Genomic DNA, 15,331 nt, shown 5'->3' on the forward strand with positions numbered 1-15,331 from the left:
ATTTTCATGGAGTTAAAATTGATAGGTAAGGTTTGAAAAGGGGCAAAAGCTTACATAGCATTAATAAACTCAACCTACCTGATAGCCTGCACAACGACTATCTTAAACTCATCAGAGATCTCAGACATGAAGGATGAAATCTGCTTCATCAGGCGATCTACACTGCTCTCATTTCCAGTCTTAAGTAATGTGGTGATGGCCAATGTTGCAATGCTGCGGTTGACGTCAGTGATCAGGTTCTCCAGGTCCAGGTTACAGGCAGTGACCGCAGCAGGGTGCTTCATGGCCACCTGGAACATCACCATTCAGATAGTGACTACATCACAACATCTCAACACCTGATCACACAGCTCTTTTTACTCGAAAGTATGTCATTGCATCTGCCCTCAACATTACCGTATTTTCTTGAGTATAGTGCGCACCCTCTAGCGGATTCAGTATTTTCGAAAAAAAATATTGAATATTATGTGCAGAAAAATTACACAGTATCACTGCAGCAAATTCCGGTAAATAAACGGGTGATGAGAAACTTGGTCAGTACAAATTTGAAACTTGAGATAAAAAAATCACCAGACATGTTGATTTACTGTTTAAATTGTATTTGTTGTTCTGCTAGGCATTGTTTTACATCCGGGGATTAAGATTACCTTGTGTATTTTCTCGTAAACTAAGCCGGAAACAGCAATCAGCTGCACACACGTTTTCTTGGAATCTACTGGTGATTCGGTCAAGACACACCCAATGATATAACTTTACAGGATTTTAATGCAAGGACTGGCAAATTTTTTATCTGAAACTATTTATTTATCAGGAATAATATATTTTAAATATTTTGTTATTTTAGTTGCAGCTTTTACTAAATATATCTAAAATAATTATAACACTTAGCGAAGCAGCTGATCGCTATTGCTGGGTATTATTTTTCATGTGGAACCAGTTTGACCAGTCACCGTCGAGCCTCCCGCGCACGTGATTGTGAGAACTACATGTTGACATAGAGTCGTCAAACTATAACAAATATGAATTTTAACGAGTCAAAGTATGGCATTTATGATATATGTATCCATTCTCTGTCAATAAAGGTCTTTTCAAGCGTCAATAGCGATAATCTGACCGTGGTTGCTGTTTATAACGGTGAGTTGTGCGATCTTCCAATCACTTCACACACGATTTCGCCAAAATTGATTAAAACAATATTAAAAGGAATTTTAAATAAAATTATGAAATAAGTTACAAACATAAGTCCAGATATACAAAGAACACTTTTTATAGCCAGACAGTGTAATTACATGATTAATTTGCGTACTTCAGTATCGGAGTGAGTGAGTATGGTTTTACGCCGCTTTTAGCAATATTCCAGCAATATCACGGCGGGGGACACCAGAAATGGGCTTCACACTTTGTACCCATGTCGGGAATCGAACCCGGGTCTTCGGCGTGACGAGCGAACGCTTTAACCACTAGGCTACCCGACCGCCCCACTTCAGTATGGATTTGTTGACATGGTATTTCTGGTGTTACGTGCTCACGGTAATGTCTTTGTGTTGGAGGAAAAAACCATCAAAACATTATTGCGTGTATAAAGAGCAGCCCCATCTTACACAGCTGTGTTTTTTGGAAAAGATGTGCGCAGTATACTCAAGAAAATATGGTATGTAAGTAAAAGTTACACAAACTTTGTCATAAATGAACCACCTTTGAGCTATTTTGGATCACAGACAATTGTAGTTTGTCCTAAATATATTAACCTAATTATGGCAACTATCATGCTTGCAAAATAATAAAATGGTGGATATGAAGATTTGAGTTCAAATTTACCTTGTTGAGTGTGCGGACAGCAGCAAATCTGAGAGTTGGTTTTGGTGAGCTGCAGAAGAGTTGAAGCACAGACACAGCTGGAGCGAGGTCCTTTGCAGTGGTGTTCTTCATGTTGACAATAGCATGGGCAGCCTCATAGATAACCATCTCACTCTTGTGGCGCAGACAACTCTCAATGAAGTCAAACATTGGACTTTCAGATCTGAATATTTTCAAAATATTCTAATGTTAATCATTCATCTTCTACTTAACAAATCCAAAATAATTCTGCTGTGCTGTCATGCTGCTTCCACTATAGTAAAGACACCTTATACACACTGCTTACCTGTCTGGAGCTACGATCATGCTGTTTCCACTATAGTAAAAACCCCTTATAACACTGCTTATCTCTACTAGTGTGGAGCTACGATCATGCTGTTTCCACTATAGTAAAAACCCCCTTATAACACTGCTTATCTCTAGTGTGGAGCTACGATCATGCTGTTTCCACTATATTAAAAACCCCTTATAACACTGCTTACCTGTCTGGAGCTACGATCATGCTGTTTCCACTATAGTAAAAACCCCTTATAACACTGCTTATCTCTAGTGTGGAGCTACGATCATGCTGTTTCCACTATAGTAAAAACCCTTATACACACTGCTTATCTCCAGTGTGGAGCTACGATCACGCTGCTTCCACTATAGTAAAAACCCTTATACACACTGCTTATCTCCAGTGTGAAGCTACGAACATGCTGCTTCCACTATAGTAAAAAACCCTTATACACACTGCTTATCTCCAGTGTGAAGCTACGAACATGCTGCTTCCACTATAGTAAAAACCCTTATACACACTGCTTATCTTCAGTGTGAAGCTACGAACATGCTGCTTCCACTATAGTAAAAACCCTTATACACACTGCTTATCTTCAGTGTGAAGCTACGAACATGCTGCTTCCACTATTGTAAAGACACCTTATACATACATTGTAACATCCATGCTCAAAATGTGTACATAACCTGTTGGGGAAATCTTATGTAACCTCTGACAGCACATAACGTGTCATAATAATTGTCCAGACACCACAGCATGTTTGGATGATTAAATGGAATTCAACTTGTCTTTGAACTAGTACATGTAGTTTCAAGAAACTATGTTTGATAAAATTTGGTCATACTGCCTCGGATCATTTTTCTCTGGAAAGACGAGCCGCTTTAACTGCTGGGTGTATGACCTGGGATGTACATGCAATAGATCAATATTGCTGGCTGGAGATGTCTTTTAACAAGAAGTGCCTACTAACTAATCCATCTTTGGTCAGAGTTACAGTCTTGAGACCACAGAACATTTATTGGTCATATGGCCTTAACTAATTCCACTTTGGTTGGGCACTGTAAAAGGAGAAGAGTGGTAGAAAACATACCCAGCGTCTTCCTCCTCGATCAGCTTGCTGGCAATCCTGATCTGTCGACATACACAGCTCATTACCAGTCACACACAAATAACACATCATTTCAACACACACAGTTAAATGTTGTCAATGTATTGTCAATTCAGACAAAATGGAATGGGGTTTTACATATAAAACTTTACAAAATTGGAACTGTTTTTTTTGGCTGTTCAGCATGATATATCTTTAGAAATGTCATTCCTGTCAGAAGACATAAATTAGTCTTACCAGCAAACAGTAAGCATATGGTGACTTGAGTGTATGCTTGCTGAACTTGCTGACCAGCTTGTTCACCGCCAGTTTGTCATTCTTCCTGATGTGGTACAGCAGCCCTAGAGCATGATACTGAAGAGAACAAAACCATACCATGAAACTGTGAGCAGTACAAGATCAATTAAGCAAGGCAGGGGACATAATGATCACAATCTCTCTTTGCAATGAAGGCATACCTAGTTTGAAGTTTTCACCTATATTCAAGGAGGCTGAAAGCTTCTACAAGACAGTATGAGACTGAAAGACTGTACCTGCACCATGACGTTGTCACTATTGACAGCCTCCTGGGCTTCATTCACCCAGCGCTTGGTGATGTCATGGCTTCCTTTACTCAGGTGCTACAAACATATACATAACTTTGATTATGCAAAACAAAAAATACATCACCTGGATATGCAGTCAACAAATAAAAATGTCAACAATTGCAGCTGCATAAATATGCAATACTTTCTGCATAAATACTGAGGGAAAAAAATCAAAAGACAATAATACATATACCAAAGTTTAGCTTCCTCAGTCCAGCAATTTCAGAGGCAAAAAAGCATTTTGAGAGAATAAAAGAGCATGGTCAAAATACAAAGATCAAAACTAGTTCAAACTTTAAAATATTGCATAAAAAAGAATACATGAATTAACTAAAATATACCATATTTCCAACACTGAATGAAAAGGGGGTCATGTAGTGGCCAACAATAGGACTAGCTTTATCAATATGAATCATGACTGTTGTGAACAAAATGAACTCAGGTGAAATCATAGCTGGAAACAGGCATGTGAAGTTTCAGCTTCACTGGTCCACAGGTTAACAAAGTAAAATCAAGGCCAACATTCAAAATATCACAAAAAAATGGAAAATATGTATTGAGTCCCCCTACTAAATTAAAATATACCAAACTTCATTACATACTGAACAAAAATATCTTAGCAAGTAAATGAGCAAGTTAGTTTAACGCTTCACTGAACAGTATTTGTTGAAAGCCAGGGGTGATCTAAGTCTTCACATGTTACCACATGAAAACCATGGAAACTGCCATGTGTTACAGGATCACCTGTGCCCCCCAAAATGTCTCAGTAATGGCCACAAATATGACTATAAATATGCTTGTCAGAGTGGCCATATTGGATTCAAACTCCTTGAACAAACTGGGGTGTTGTCACTGGTGGAAACAATCACATGGTTTCTGAGTGGATGATGTTTACATTGTGAAAAACATTTTGCGAGAACTTGGGAGCATAGACAGTGTAAAGTTCAAATCAAGGTCAAACTTTCACTAATGTTCTAATACTGCAGAAAACTGCTTTAGCAACCATATTGAAAATCAGATTCAAACCATATTAACAAATTGGGCTGTGATCACTGATCAAGCATGATCAGTTGCAGCTTCATAGGTACAGTGGTTTTAAAGAAGACAGATGTTGGACAATAGGTAGACATTCTTCCCACTTCCAAGTACATTGCTGTCAAAGCTGACCTACCAGAGACGACACAAGAGCAGCACTGGACACTGCTGGGACTTTGTCCACAATGGCCTGCTTCATATACCTCTCAATACTCTGCAGCATAGTGTTCTGTAAACAATTGCAAGGAGGTCAGATGCTACTTCAGCTTCGGTAAGTTGTTTTGCAACCTTTTTATCTATATAGACATAGAAATATCAGCAAAATCTAAATATTGTTTACATATGTACACTTACTCTGCATTTACTGCTGTTTTTTGAAAGAAAGACGAAGCTGTGAGAGGTCCAGTGGCAGAAGAAGTTGTTCCAACTAGTTGTGTGGCAAATAACCTCGCAGAGCTGCCACGTGACCTCCGAAGTGGAGACGTTTTGTATGAGCACATTACTACTTGAACATAACACCTGAAAAGTTTGTGGGGAGGTAGCACTGCGATGGGAGGGGAGGGTACTTTGAACCAAGTATACAAATGTAAAAACTATTTAGATATTACGAAATGTTTTAACTTACTCCTTAATGCATCTTTATCAGACGGTACAGAGGGGGGCATACCTTCAGATGTGATCCCCAAGAGACCCTCGGCAAAATGTTAAAGGAAACATGAAAGCATCCTTTGTGATGACCAGAACCGTTTGACCATTCTTGTCAGAAAGAAACGAGAGTGTGGGGGATGCAGGATATCCGGGTAACAGTAGAGTAATAGAAAAAAGCGTGAGATAAGGTCTAGAAGTAATGTACCGAGCTAATGCCAGTAGCACGTAAACCCTTTCAGTCTTGGGTGACAGGCACCACAGAGGTGAAAAGGTCAGCTCTGGGCATCAGGAAGAGTCAATGGCGCTTGGGATAGGTGACCTGCTGCAGTAGCCATGAACCAAGAGCAAGATCGACTTCTTGGTGAGGTTGTAAAATGAAGCTGAGTGAAGTGGCTCAAATGGCTCAAAAGCAACATTTAAATCCCACACTGGGGGTCTGAACTTGGCCTTCTGATCCTCCAATCTGAAGGAGCACAGCAAAGCTTGGAGTTCTGTAATCTTTGTCATTCTACCAGAAGGAAGAACTGGAACTTCTGTTAAAGGAGGGAGTGACAGTGTGTCGTCCCAATTGTGTAGGCACCAAACCACAGTGATGTTGTCAGTGGAAAAAAGAGTTGAGTGTATTGCAGGTGCTCCTGCCAGTGTCATATCACCAATATGTGCACCTACAAATTTAGTTTGTTGATGTGCCAAGGGGGCTGTGCATCCGACCACATCCCTGAGGTCAGCCCAGGGCCCTGTGGTCATCTGGTCCCAACCCTGTACAGAAGTATCTATGAACAGCAGGGACATTGGGGATAACTCCTAACTCATTAAAGGAGACACCTCCTAAGATGTTTGATTCTACCACCCACCAGCTGAGATGACTCCTGAGGTGAGGAGGTAGAGAAATGGATAGGCAAGGGTCCTGATGTTGTATGTAAGGTGCAAGGAACTGTTTAATCGCACCCAGGTGTGGGAGACTTCTGCTCGTCAAATCCTGAGGTGCATTCAATAAGCTGTTGGGTGCCAATGTGCCAGCATGTGCTACGGAATATAACCTAATGAACAAAATGTATGCTGTGCATGATTTCTAGAGCCATCATTCATACTGAGGAGGAGGCACGACGAGGGACAAAGATGGCGGACTTGGACAAATGCGGAGCCTGTGAACATTACATTTTCAACATGGAAGGACATGTTAGACATGGTGAAGTTAAATACCTTCACATTAGTAAATTACATTTACTGGAAGACCCAATTGCTATAGCTGCATTTTTAAACCACTTGAAACACAGGGTATTTTTCCTTGCAAACCCATGTTATTTTCAGTACAGAAAAACATCCTTTTCATGCATTTGTAAACAAGATACATGTATAATTTAATTTGGTTTGAAGTTAATAATATAAACACTCATAAGATTTCTTTTTGTAAACATTGGACATGTATTATTGTACAATATAAACCTTGAAAGAAAACGTAAATTCATACATTTTCATAGGTGTTTGTCTTTTCTTAAATAAATCTAAAACATTGCAGTTTCTTGGATTATTTGTTTGTTGTTTCGTTTGTTGACCGCCGTCGTTGAAAACCGCAATCGTTGAATGACGTCAACAGTCTTCAGCTATGACGTCATTTCTAGTGTCAGAATAAGATCGGAATTGCCAACAATGCTGTCCAGAAGACACAAACAACATACCAGTGTGTGTGAATGACAATGCACCAATGAACATACGATTTTATTAACTTGGTTATTTGAAATCCTATGGATAATAAATTATTGTTATGTGATTTACGAGACGTTTTTCGTGATGTTTTGGCAATATCATATGTCTTACCCGATGTATTTAATTTATTCCCCTTAATAACTGTCCAGAAAATACTGAAATTAAATAAATATGAATATTAACATCAAACCATTATCTAAGTTGGTAAATAAAAAAACCTGGAATGCCATTTTAAGAAATAAGATTTTATTTGGTTTCTTAAAATCCCCATTTTCAATTATAAGGCTGATAGCTTCAATACAGGTTTTCTTGAAGGCCTAATCATTTCAATTTCTCCCCAACATCGGCAAATCTGGCGATTCATTAATTTTATTACCCACCCATGCAAAAAGTAATTCAAGAGTATATTATTTCATTATTTATTTATAGTTTGGAATAGTTAATATATTACATTCGACCCATTTCAAGAGGATATGTAGTGAGACAGAATGAAAGTCAAATACACATTCTGATGTTTTTTTATTCTATAGCAATTTTCTGTTTGATTTAAGAATAGTATGGCATCAAAGCTTTACACTTAGTGGCACAAGCCAAAACTCTCCCTGTCAGCATCCCCCCTCTCACTGAATCTGATACTCTTTAACCACTACAGTGACCAAATCAACTCTTTGAAAAAATGTTTTTGAGGTTATAACTAATAAAGTGTCTATTCACTGGAAACTGATAACCCTTGACCAATATTTGAATTATGTTCAATGTGGTAAGCATTTATATATATCGGGTTTAAGCCCAATTAGGCAATTCACTAACCATTACTAATGATGGTAGTTGTGGGTTAGACTCATACTTAGGTATGTTTGTCAACTAACGCTTAGAATCTGAAAATATATAATTTTGATAGAAACCAATAACCCAATAAATTGAAAAAGAGCCACACTGAAATGAGAGATTCAGCTTTTGGAAAATTTTACACTTGCTTCATGTTTTAGGGCTATAGCATTACAGTAAGGAGAAGGCAGGAAAAAAATAATAAGGTTCAGGTTCTGTGAGGCAGACTAGTGTTTTAGTAGTATTCTGTTCAACTTTGAAAAAAGGATTTATACCTGGAGCAAATTTACAATATGTTCACCACTACAAATAATGTTCAAAACTGTTTGACTGCCATGAACAAAACAATGACATTTAGAAAGTGGTCAAATGTAACAAATGTTATATGTTGGATATACACTGGTAGTCAACTAGTAGTCTAGATCACTACTTTGTGTATCCCTCTGACAAGTGTAAATTGGCAGGGCCAGTTATAGAACTTTCATTTTTGTGGCAGCCTCGGTGGCTGAGTAGACTGGCAGTGTGGGTTCGAATCCCGGACTGGACTCAATCCAAAAAAGTATGAGAATCTGTACTTTACAAAGAAAGTGTTATCCCAAATATAACATTTGTCATGCTTGACTGCCACTTCAGATTATTAAATGGAGATACATATGCCTCAATAACTTCCTCAAAATCTAATGTAAACATGTAAAATGGAACCTCAAACCTTTTTGAGAATAATATGATGGGTAAAATGTTAATCTTTATAATTAGTGGGATTAATAAGTAGCGAACATATTGCAAAGTTGTACACGTGCCAATATACACTTGTCAGAGTGGTACACGAAGCTTGTGAGTACCATTTGTCAAACTTCCATTTTTGTCCCAGATGGGACTCAACTCCAAAAATTACTAGGATTTCCACTTTACAGAGAAAGTTTTATCCCAAATATGACATTTGTTACTTTGTACTTATTTATGTTTTAAATACTCTTTGCCATCAAAGTTAGAAGAAATAGGGGTGACTATGGTATTTACATGAAAGGAAAACCAAGATGAAACTATTTCTATATAGTTTGTTTAACAGAACTTCTCGTATCTACTTGAATGTCACCAGAAGACCACGTGCACCAATTCCAGTACTGGGCAGTAACATGGTGTCCATTGCACCTGCAGGTTTATGAACACGCTTATAGCCCTTGAAAGATATTTCTTATTATGTCAAATGTTGAATCCAGTTAGTATATACTGTTTCTGCTTCATGTAAAAAAAACCTTGATTTTTTAATTATGAACATTTGTTTTAATTATTCATCAATGTCTACTGTACTTTTGATATTTTCGTACACAACTGACTTGATAAATGTTTCTTGGCAAAAGCGTTATACTTTGTAATATGTCTTGCCTGCTTTTGAAAGTATTAATAAGGCCATTGTGTTATGCACAATAAATTTAAATTTAAATGGGTTATCTACAAGTTGACCAATATCTTTTTTTTTAATCTGCAGAAAATTTAAATGTTTCAAAAGTAGTTTAAAATAACCAAACATCAATTTTTTAAAAGCTGATAATTATTTTTGGACTCACATGTCGTCTGCCACAGAAGAGCTTGTGATCACTAATCAGCTGTGACACAATGGGTAGCTGGCAAGACAGCGGGAGTTTTGGGGGGACTGGAATGCAGTTAGCTGTTCCTCACTTTGAGGATTTCAGAGACCCTTATTCCACTAAGTGTTTAGGGGAATTTCTGGAATCAATTAGAGAACCAAAGGGATATTGGATTTAAGGATTTCCAAAATACTTGGAACTTTTTCAAGCTCATGAATTCTAACTCATCTCTGATTTATGGATTGCTGAGGGAACAAGATATTTTGTCAAGTCAAATGATATGTGATCACTGTTCGGTGGAAAGTTAACTTACCTCTTTTTACGTTGTGGATATGATATAAGATATACAAGTTTGTTTATCATATGTTTATTATAATCAATAATACTTAACATATACAATGTTAAAAACATATTACTAAAATCAGTTTGCAACCGCGTCCCCTGCCGGCGGAGTTGACACATCATTCGATAGAACAGAGAGCTGACTAAGCGCTCAGAAAGCGCCTCCGACTATTGAACGCAGGCCTGGGCTGACATGAGCAATTCCATGAGCACTTGTCACCGACAAAGTGTAAGCGGCTGTTGAAGAGCAGGTAGAAGATTTAGATTAAGCTATCTACGAGACTGTAAAGTTGAAAAGTCAACTTCAGGAGGGTTTCTGATCGGGTCGGGCCTTGACAATATGCAGAAAGTTGTGTTTATCTGTGAACCAATGCCAGATCCCATGAAAACAAAATAAATGTGCTCCCTTACCGATCACCGAGGCATCAACATAACAGTCGGGGGAAGTCAAAGATGTATTCAGTTGACAAAATCTGAATATAAACATAAAACATTGGTCTGGAAGATCGTAATATTTAAAGAAAGGTGTTCATTTCAATCCCCTTGGCACCATATAAGCAGTAACGTTCTTATATGAAGGGAGGTTCATTACTTCCAGTGTTGTCATCGGAGGTCAACATAAAGGTCGTGGGAAGAATTAAAAAATCAATGCTGTATCTAGTAGAAGATATAATTCTTTTGTCTGAACGATCGTTCCATTTAAGTGCTACCGTTCTTATATCCAGGTCATGCTGAAGGGCAGTGTCTCATTACTGTGCATTTAGGCATCAGAGGTCTACTCAGATGGACGGGTTGCTGCATTGAGTACAAGTAAGCATGCAAACCAGTGTGTACAAATACACTGCATGGCTAGCATTAGGTCAGTTGACCTAAATCTGTTCGGAGATGTTTACAGTCAGAGAGTTCTTGACATGTGACATTTAAATAATCCTGCGCAGTAACCTAGAATAACGCATTTAGCTGGAGATGAGTCTCAAGCTCTACACATGGACAATCCCCTGTGAACTGTGTGGTCTAGACAAGTGACGTTCCAGTGTTCTGTGAAGAAAGTGTGACGTGGCCGGTATAGGAGCACAATGATCTCTATGATATTAATGACGCCTTGTCCTGACCTGTCCACGGCGATCCCGAGGTGGGTACCCAGTAGTTTATGACGAATCTGTCAAATGGCTAAACGAGCCTGAATAGTGATGACCTACAAGTTCTGGTACAGATGATGTCTACAAGAAGCCACATGAACCAAGTTCAATGAGAGCACTATCACCTTCTCCATGGAATCGTTCTCCCAACTTTGATCGTACACCAATGAGACAGGAAAAAAGGCAGAAATTTTCACCATGCCAGGCTGAAAAAGGGTTTGAGGGAAAAAACTGACCTCCATTTGTATGAAATCCAACAGTGAATCTGGGATCTGGATCTGGCTAAGGAAACTCTGTCATTCAGTGGAGATCTTCATCCTGGATGTGTGTCCTGTCCGCCATCTCCCAAGCATGGATGGGAAAACGTCCTTCCTAACTGAGGAATGTTGTACCAAATTTGTGTCTAGTTTATCCATGCCTGGGCCGGGTGATAGAGTAAAGGCGTCCTAGCATGACTGACTCATGAGTCTACCAGGCCTTGTTTTAGCCCCTTAATGTCGACCGCCAGATAGAGTAGAGTACCACTTGACCACAGAATAGGGTCCTTCATCCAGTCAAGGACTTGGTTACAACTTAGATGAGTGTCCTTCTCAACGGAAGATTTATCATACTTAGGCTCAAAAGATCCTTCGGACAAAACTGAAAGGAATCCATATGATCTGCGCACATTATTAGGGGCACTACCTATGAACACAGGTGTATTGTATCAGATGTCGAATACACAGGCTGAGATGCTGCTGTCACCAGCCCCTTTGTTGTCACCATGGTCGCTGGGATTGCAGGACATCTGGTTAGCTGGAAGGTCAGGGAAGTCTGAAAACAAGGAGGCACTGGAGCTCAAGTGAGCGGACAACGACGACATAAGGGAAGCGCAATCGTCAGCGTGGTCATGGGGTGTAGACAGGGGTATAATTCAAAAACTCATTTGTTGAATGAGAAAATTACGCAAAAGAAAGTGCAAACAAACACTTAAACGCCCGCAGAGAGAATAGGCAATATACATGAAACAACTACCAAGCAATAAGCAAGAATTCAAGATGCACGGCACGAGAACATGACCATGTGGAGGATTGAACAGGGCGAATTGGAAGAATATGATATGCCCGATATTACCGTGACTAAGAGCCACTATCGAGCGTGAAAGATTAATGCAACTAAAGGTAAGACATGAAGTCACCAACCACAAGCAAAATATAATCACAAGTATAACGTAGAGATAGAAATATCAAGCGAAGGATGCTAGTAGATTCTAGAAGTGTTGTTCTTAAACATGTCTAGTAGGGCTAGGATGGGTAACTCGGGTACCCAGGTCGGGTGGGTACTGAGTAAGACCCGGGTACGCACAGGGCTACCCGGACCCGTGATATATTTTGTGATGATAATATAAAAGACTTCTATCAACAGTTTACATACTGAAAATGCTTCAAGTGTAACGATAGTTGAAACTTGATGTATGATATGACCACCTAGCTGTCTCAACAGATACATGATGGTCAACATGGGCACAGTCAAGATAATGAGGTTTCATTGTATTTTGAATCACAATCAAACAACTTTTCCAGACATGTAGTATGTGTAATCAAATCATTTTTTTCCATTTTCCACCACAATGAAAAATATTTACGTCATATACAGCAATAGCAGATTGTTGACAGACATTCTAAAACTAATCTGATCATTACAAAAGCAACCAAACATTCCCAGATTCCCAATTAGGCTGCACCAGATTCAAATAAACCCCTGCCTTGAGCTGTGGTTGAACGGTAGTTTTGTTATAACTTACATCTGTGATGGAGCAGAGAGCTCTGATGGCCGGTCCACGGAACTGGTCCTCCTTCCCTGTCATGTCCTTCATTAAACTGCAACACAGGATGGCTCACCACAATCTTATTAAAACCAGATCTCAGTTCTCATAAACAAAAATCTGAACACATCACATTATGGGTCACATCTGAACGTCCCACTTACCAGGTCAGAAAAGTGACAGACGAAATGAGTTTTCTAATCATGCAACCCCACAAAGGTTCATATGGTGTATTCTAAACGACAGTTACAGTTCCATATTTCATGTTATAAATTTACCAACCTCAGGCAGAACCAAGAAATGAAGGAAATGTTTGTCACATAGTTGGATGCATGTATGAGGTTCACAACTGTTGTAAGGGACTGTAAACAGCACCGATGCACTCAATCACAATAGTAGGTCATTGTTTGTTTAACAAAACTCAACTAAGCCGAGAGTGATGTCCCTTTTGCTTTGCTTTCAATTTGATATCCATTTCATTTATTATATTTTCTGTACAACAATGAATGTCATTGTACATGAACTTCCCTTTAACTCTTTCAACACCAGTCAACCAGAAGCGTTTACTGCTGGGACACTGAGTTCCCAGAGGCTCTTGTGTGATAGATGAAGCCAACATTTATCAAAGAAAATATCTGCTTGTAAAACATCTTTGCTGCTACATGTTATGCACCATTTGAAAGGTCTGATCCTATGGTTTATTAACATGAAAGTTATGTTTTTCACTTTATTTAAAATAATGCATTTACAACTTAATTAAGTTTGTTGTAAATAAAAAATGTAAGCTAACACGCTAACGTCCAGATTAAGGACCAAGGAAGCAAAAACTTGACGATTTTCGGCAAATATAAGATTTCATAAAATCCACTTACCTATTTCTGTTTTATTTTCATTGTTTACGACATTGGAAAATCATATTAAACAGAATTATAAATAGTCTCTGTCATCACACATTTCCCGATAACAGCAGCTGTCCGCTCAGTAACATGTTTTTCAAGGCTTTGTATGAATAACACGCAGACCTGTCAACCCCTCATCATGACAATGTGGGAGATTTGACTTCAAAATGGGGGAGATTTGCCTCCAAAGGGGGAGATTTTTAAGATAGTGAAGATAAGATAATTTCCAACTTTTTTTTTAATAATGTTACAAAGAAAACCAAATATTTTGAAACAATAAATAATCAATAAGTTTCTTATACGTACAGCTTGCTTAATTTCCGTTTGCATTTTCCTCCTCCAAAAATAAACCCAGCACAATCTACCCATATAACTTTCGTTCAAAGATCATCTCAGATAAACGCAAACAGATATTGAAATTTCACAATCGGTAGCTTGACCAATTGCAGACGTGTTCAATCCGACCAGTTGTCAGGCTTCGTTACGATGCAGGTTTTCTGAGTATTTGGCGCGATGTTGGTTACAAAATTCGCCAAAGAAATATCAAATGCATTTATCCTGACGCAACATCATCGCCTTTAATTTCAATAAGATATACTGGTTTTTTTCTGTCTGCGGTAGTCTGTTGACAGTCCCATTACTTCACTTCTTAAATTTCCTAGAAATGTTCACGTTATTCCATTCCAAGAAATGTATGCCATATTTGGAAGTACTATTACGTTTTACTACATTTTATGAATGAAATGAGTCTCGTCGTTGTTGACCTTTCTGACCTTGACGTGTATTAATCTCATTGGTTGACTAGTACTGTTGTATGCAAATTAGATTGCAGATCTGGAACGCAAGCAAACTATTAGCCAATCAAATCGTGTAAAATAATCACATGATACATTCTCGCGAAATTTGATAAAGTTCTGTTTTGATATTTTGTGTGCACACAAGTTACGATGTCAGTCAAAAGGAAATTCATAAGTTTCAGTTTAAACTTTGACTTTGAAATCCTAGCTGTGAGGAAGCCTGATCGTGTAACTCATTGTTATTTCGACTACCGAATCAACCAATCACGCATAGTGTTGTTTCTGAAGACGGCGCTTGCAGGACATATTTTGTTTTCATTTCCAAGAGTTCAATGACGTAACTTTGACGTATGTTGATGTTTTAACAAAGTTTCTGACAAATCTGATGACCAATAAAGTCATGTATAACTGGACCAGCCATATGTATCTACGTTCTTAAATTATGGAAGAATAAACACGCTAAGAACATGAAGACAACAGTTCATTTCATGAAGTGATGAATACTTGGCTGATTTTTCATTTCAAGTTCACCCTTCAGGCACCTGTTAGGACTATCCGAGTTTTCTGAACAGTTTACATTGCTCAATCATTCACCATATGAATTTAATTACCAGTTGATTACTGGATTAAGGCAACATCTGGGTACCCCTGCTGGTGGCTGTGATAAGGGTCGCTAATCCGGGAGCCTACCGGACAGATCGGGATGCAAACTTC

The 15,331-nt window shown here is 38.5% G+C and overlaps 1 protein-coding gene across 1 annotated transcript in view; it reads right to left on the reverse strand.

Moving 5' to 3' along the window:
- LOC139446052 (coatomer subunit gamma-2-like) overlaps window positions 1–15,331 on the reverse strand; it is a 51,745-nt gene that overhangs the window by 24,108 nt on the left and 12,306 nt on the right. Inside the window, exons 6-12 of the mRNA XM_071227320.1 lie at window positions 12,901–12,976; window positions 5,001–5,093; window positions 3,776–3,862; window positions 3,480–3,596; window positions 3,225–3,265; window positions 1,819–2,020; window positions 79–290 (exon numbers count right to left, since the gene is read on the reverse strand). Of these exons, the coding sequence (XP_071083421.1) occupies window positions 79–290; window positions 1,819–2,020; window positions 3,225–3,265; window positions 3,480–3,596; window positions 3,776–3,862; window positions 5,001–5,093; window positions 12,901–12,976 (828 nt within the window). The remainder of the gene's footprint in view (window positions 1–78; window positions 291–1,818; window positions 2,021–3,224; window positions 3,266–3,479; window positions 3,597–3,775; window positions 3,863–5,000; window positions 5,094–12,900; window positions 12,977–15,331) is intronic.

Source organism: Haliotis cracherodii, unplaced genomic scaffold, assembly GCF_022045235.1.
Source record: "Haliotis cracherodii isolate W230 unplaced genomic scaffold, xgHalCrac1.p SCAF_6, whole genome shotgun sequence".
NCBI classification, from domain to species: domain Eukaryota; kingdom Metazoa; phylum Mollusca; class Gastropoda; order Lepetellida; family Haliotidae; genus Haliotis; species Haliotis cracherodii.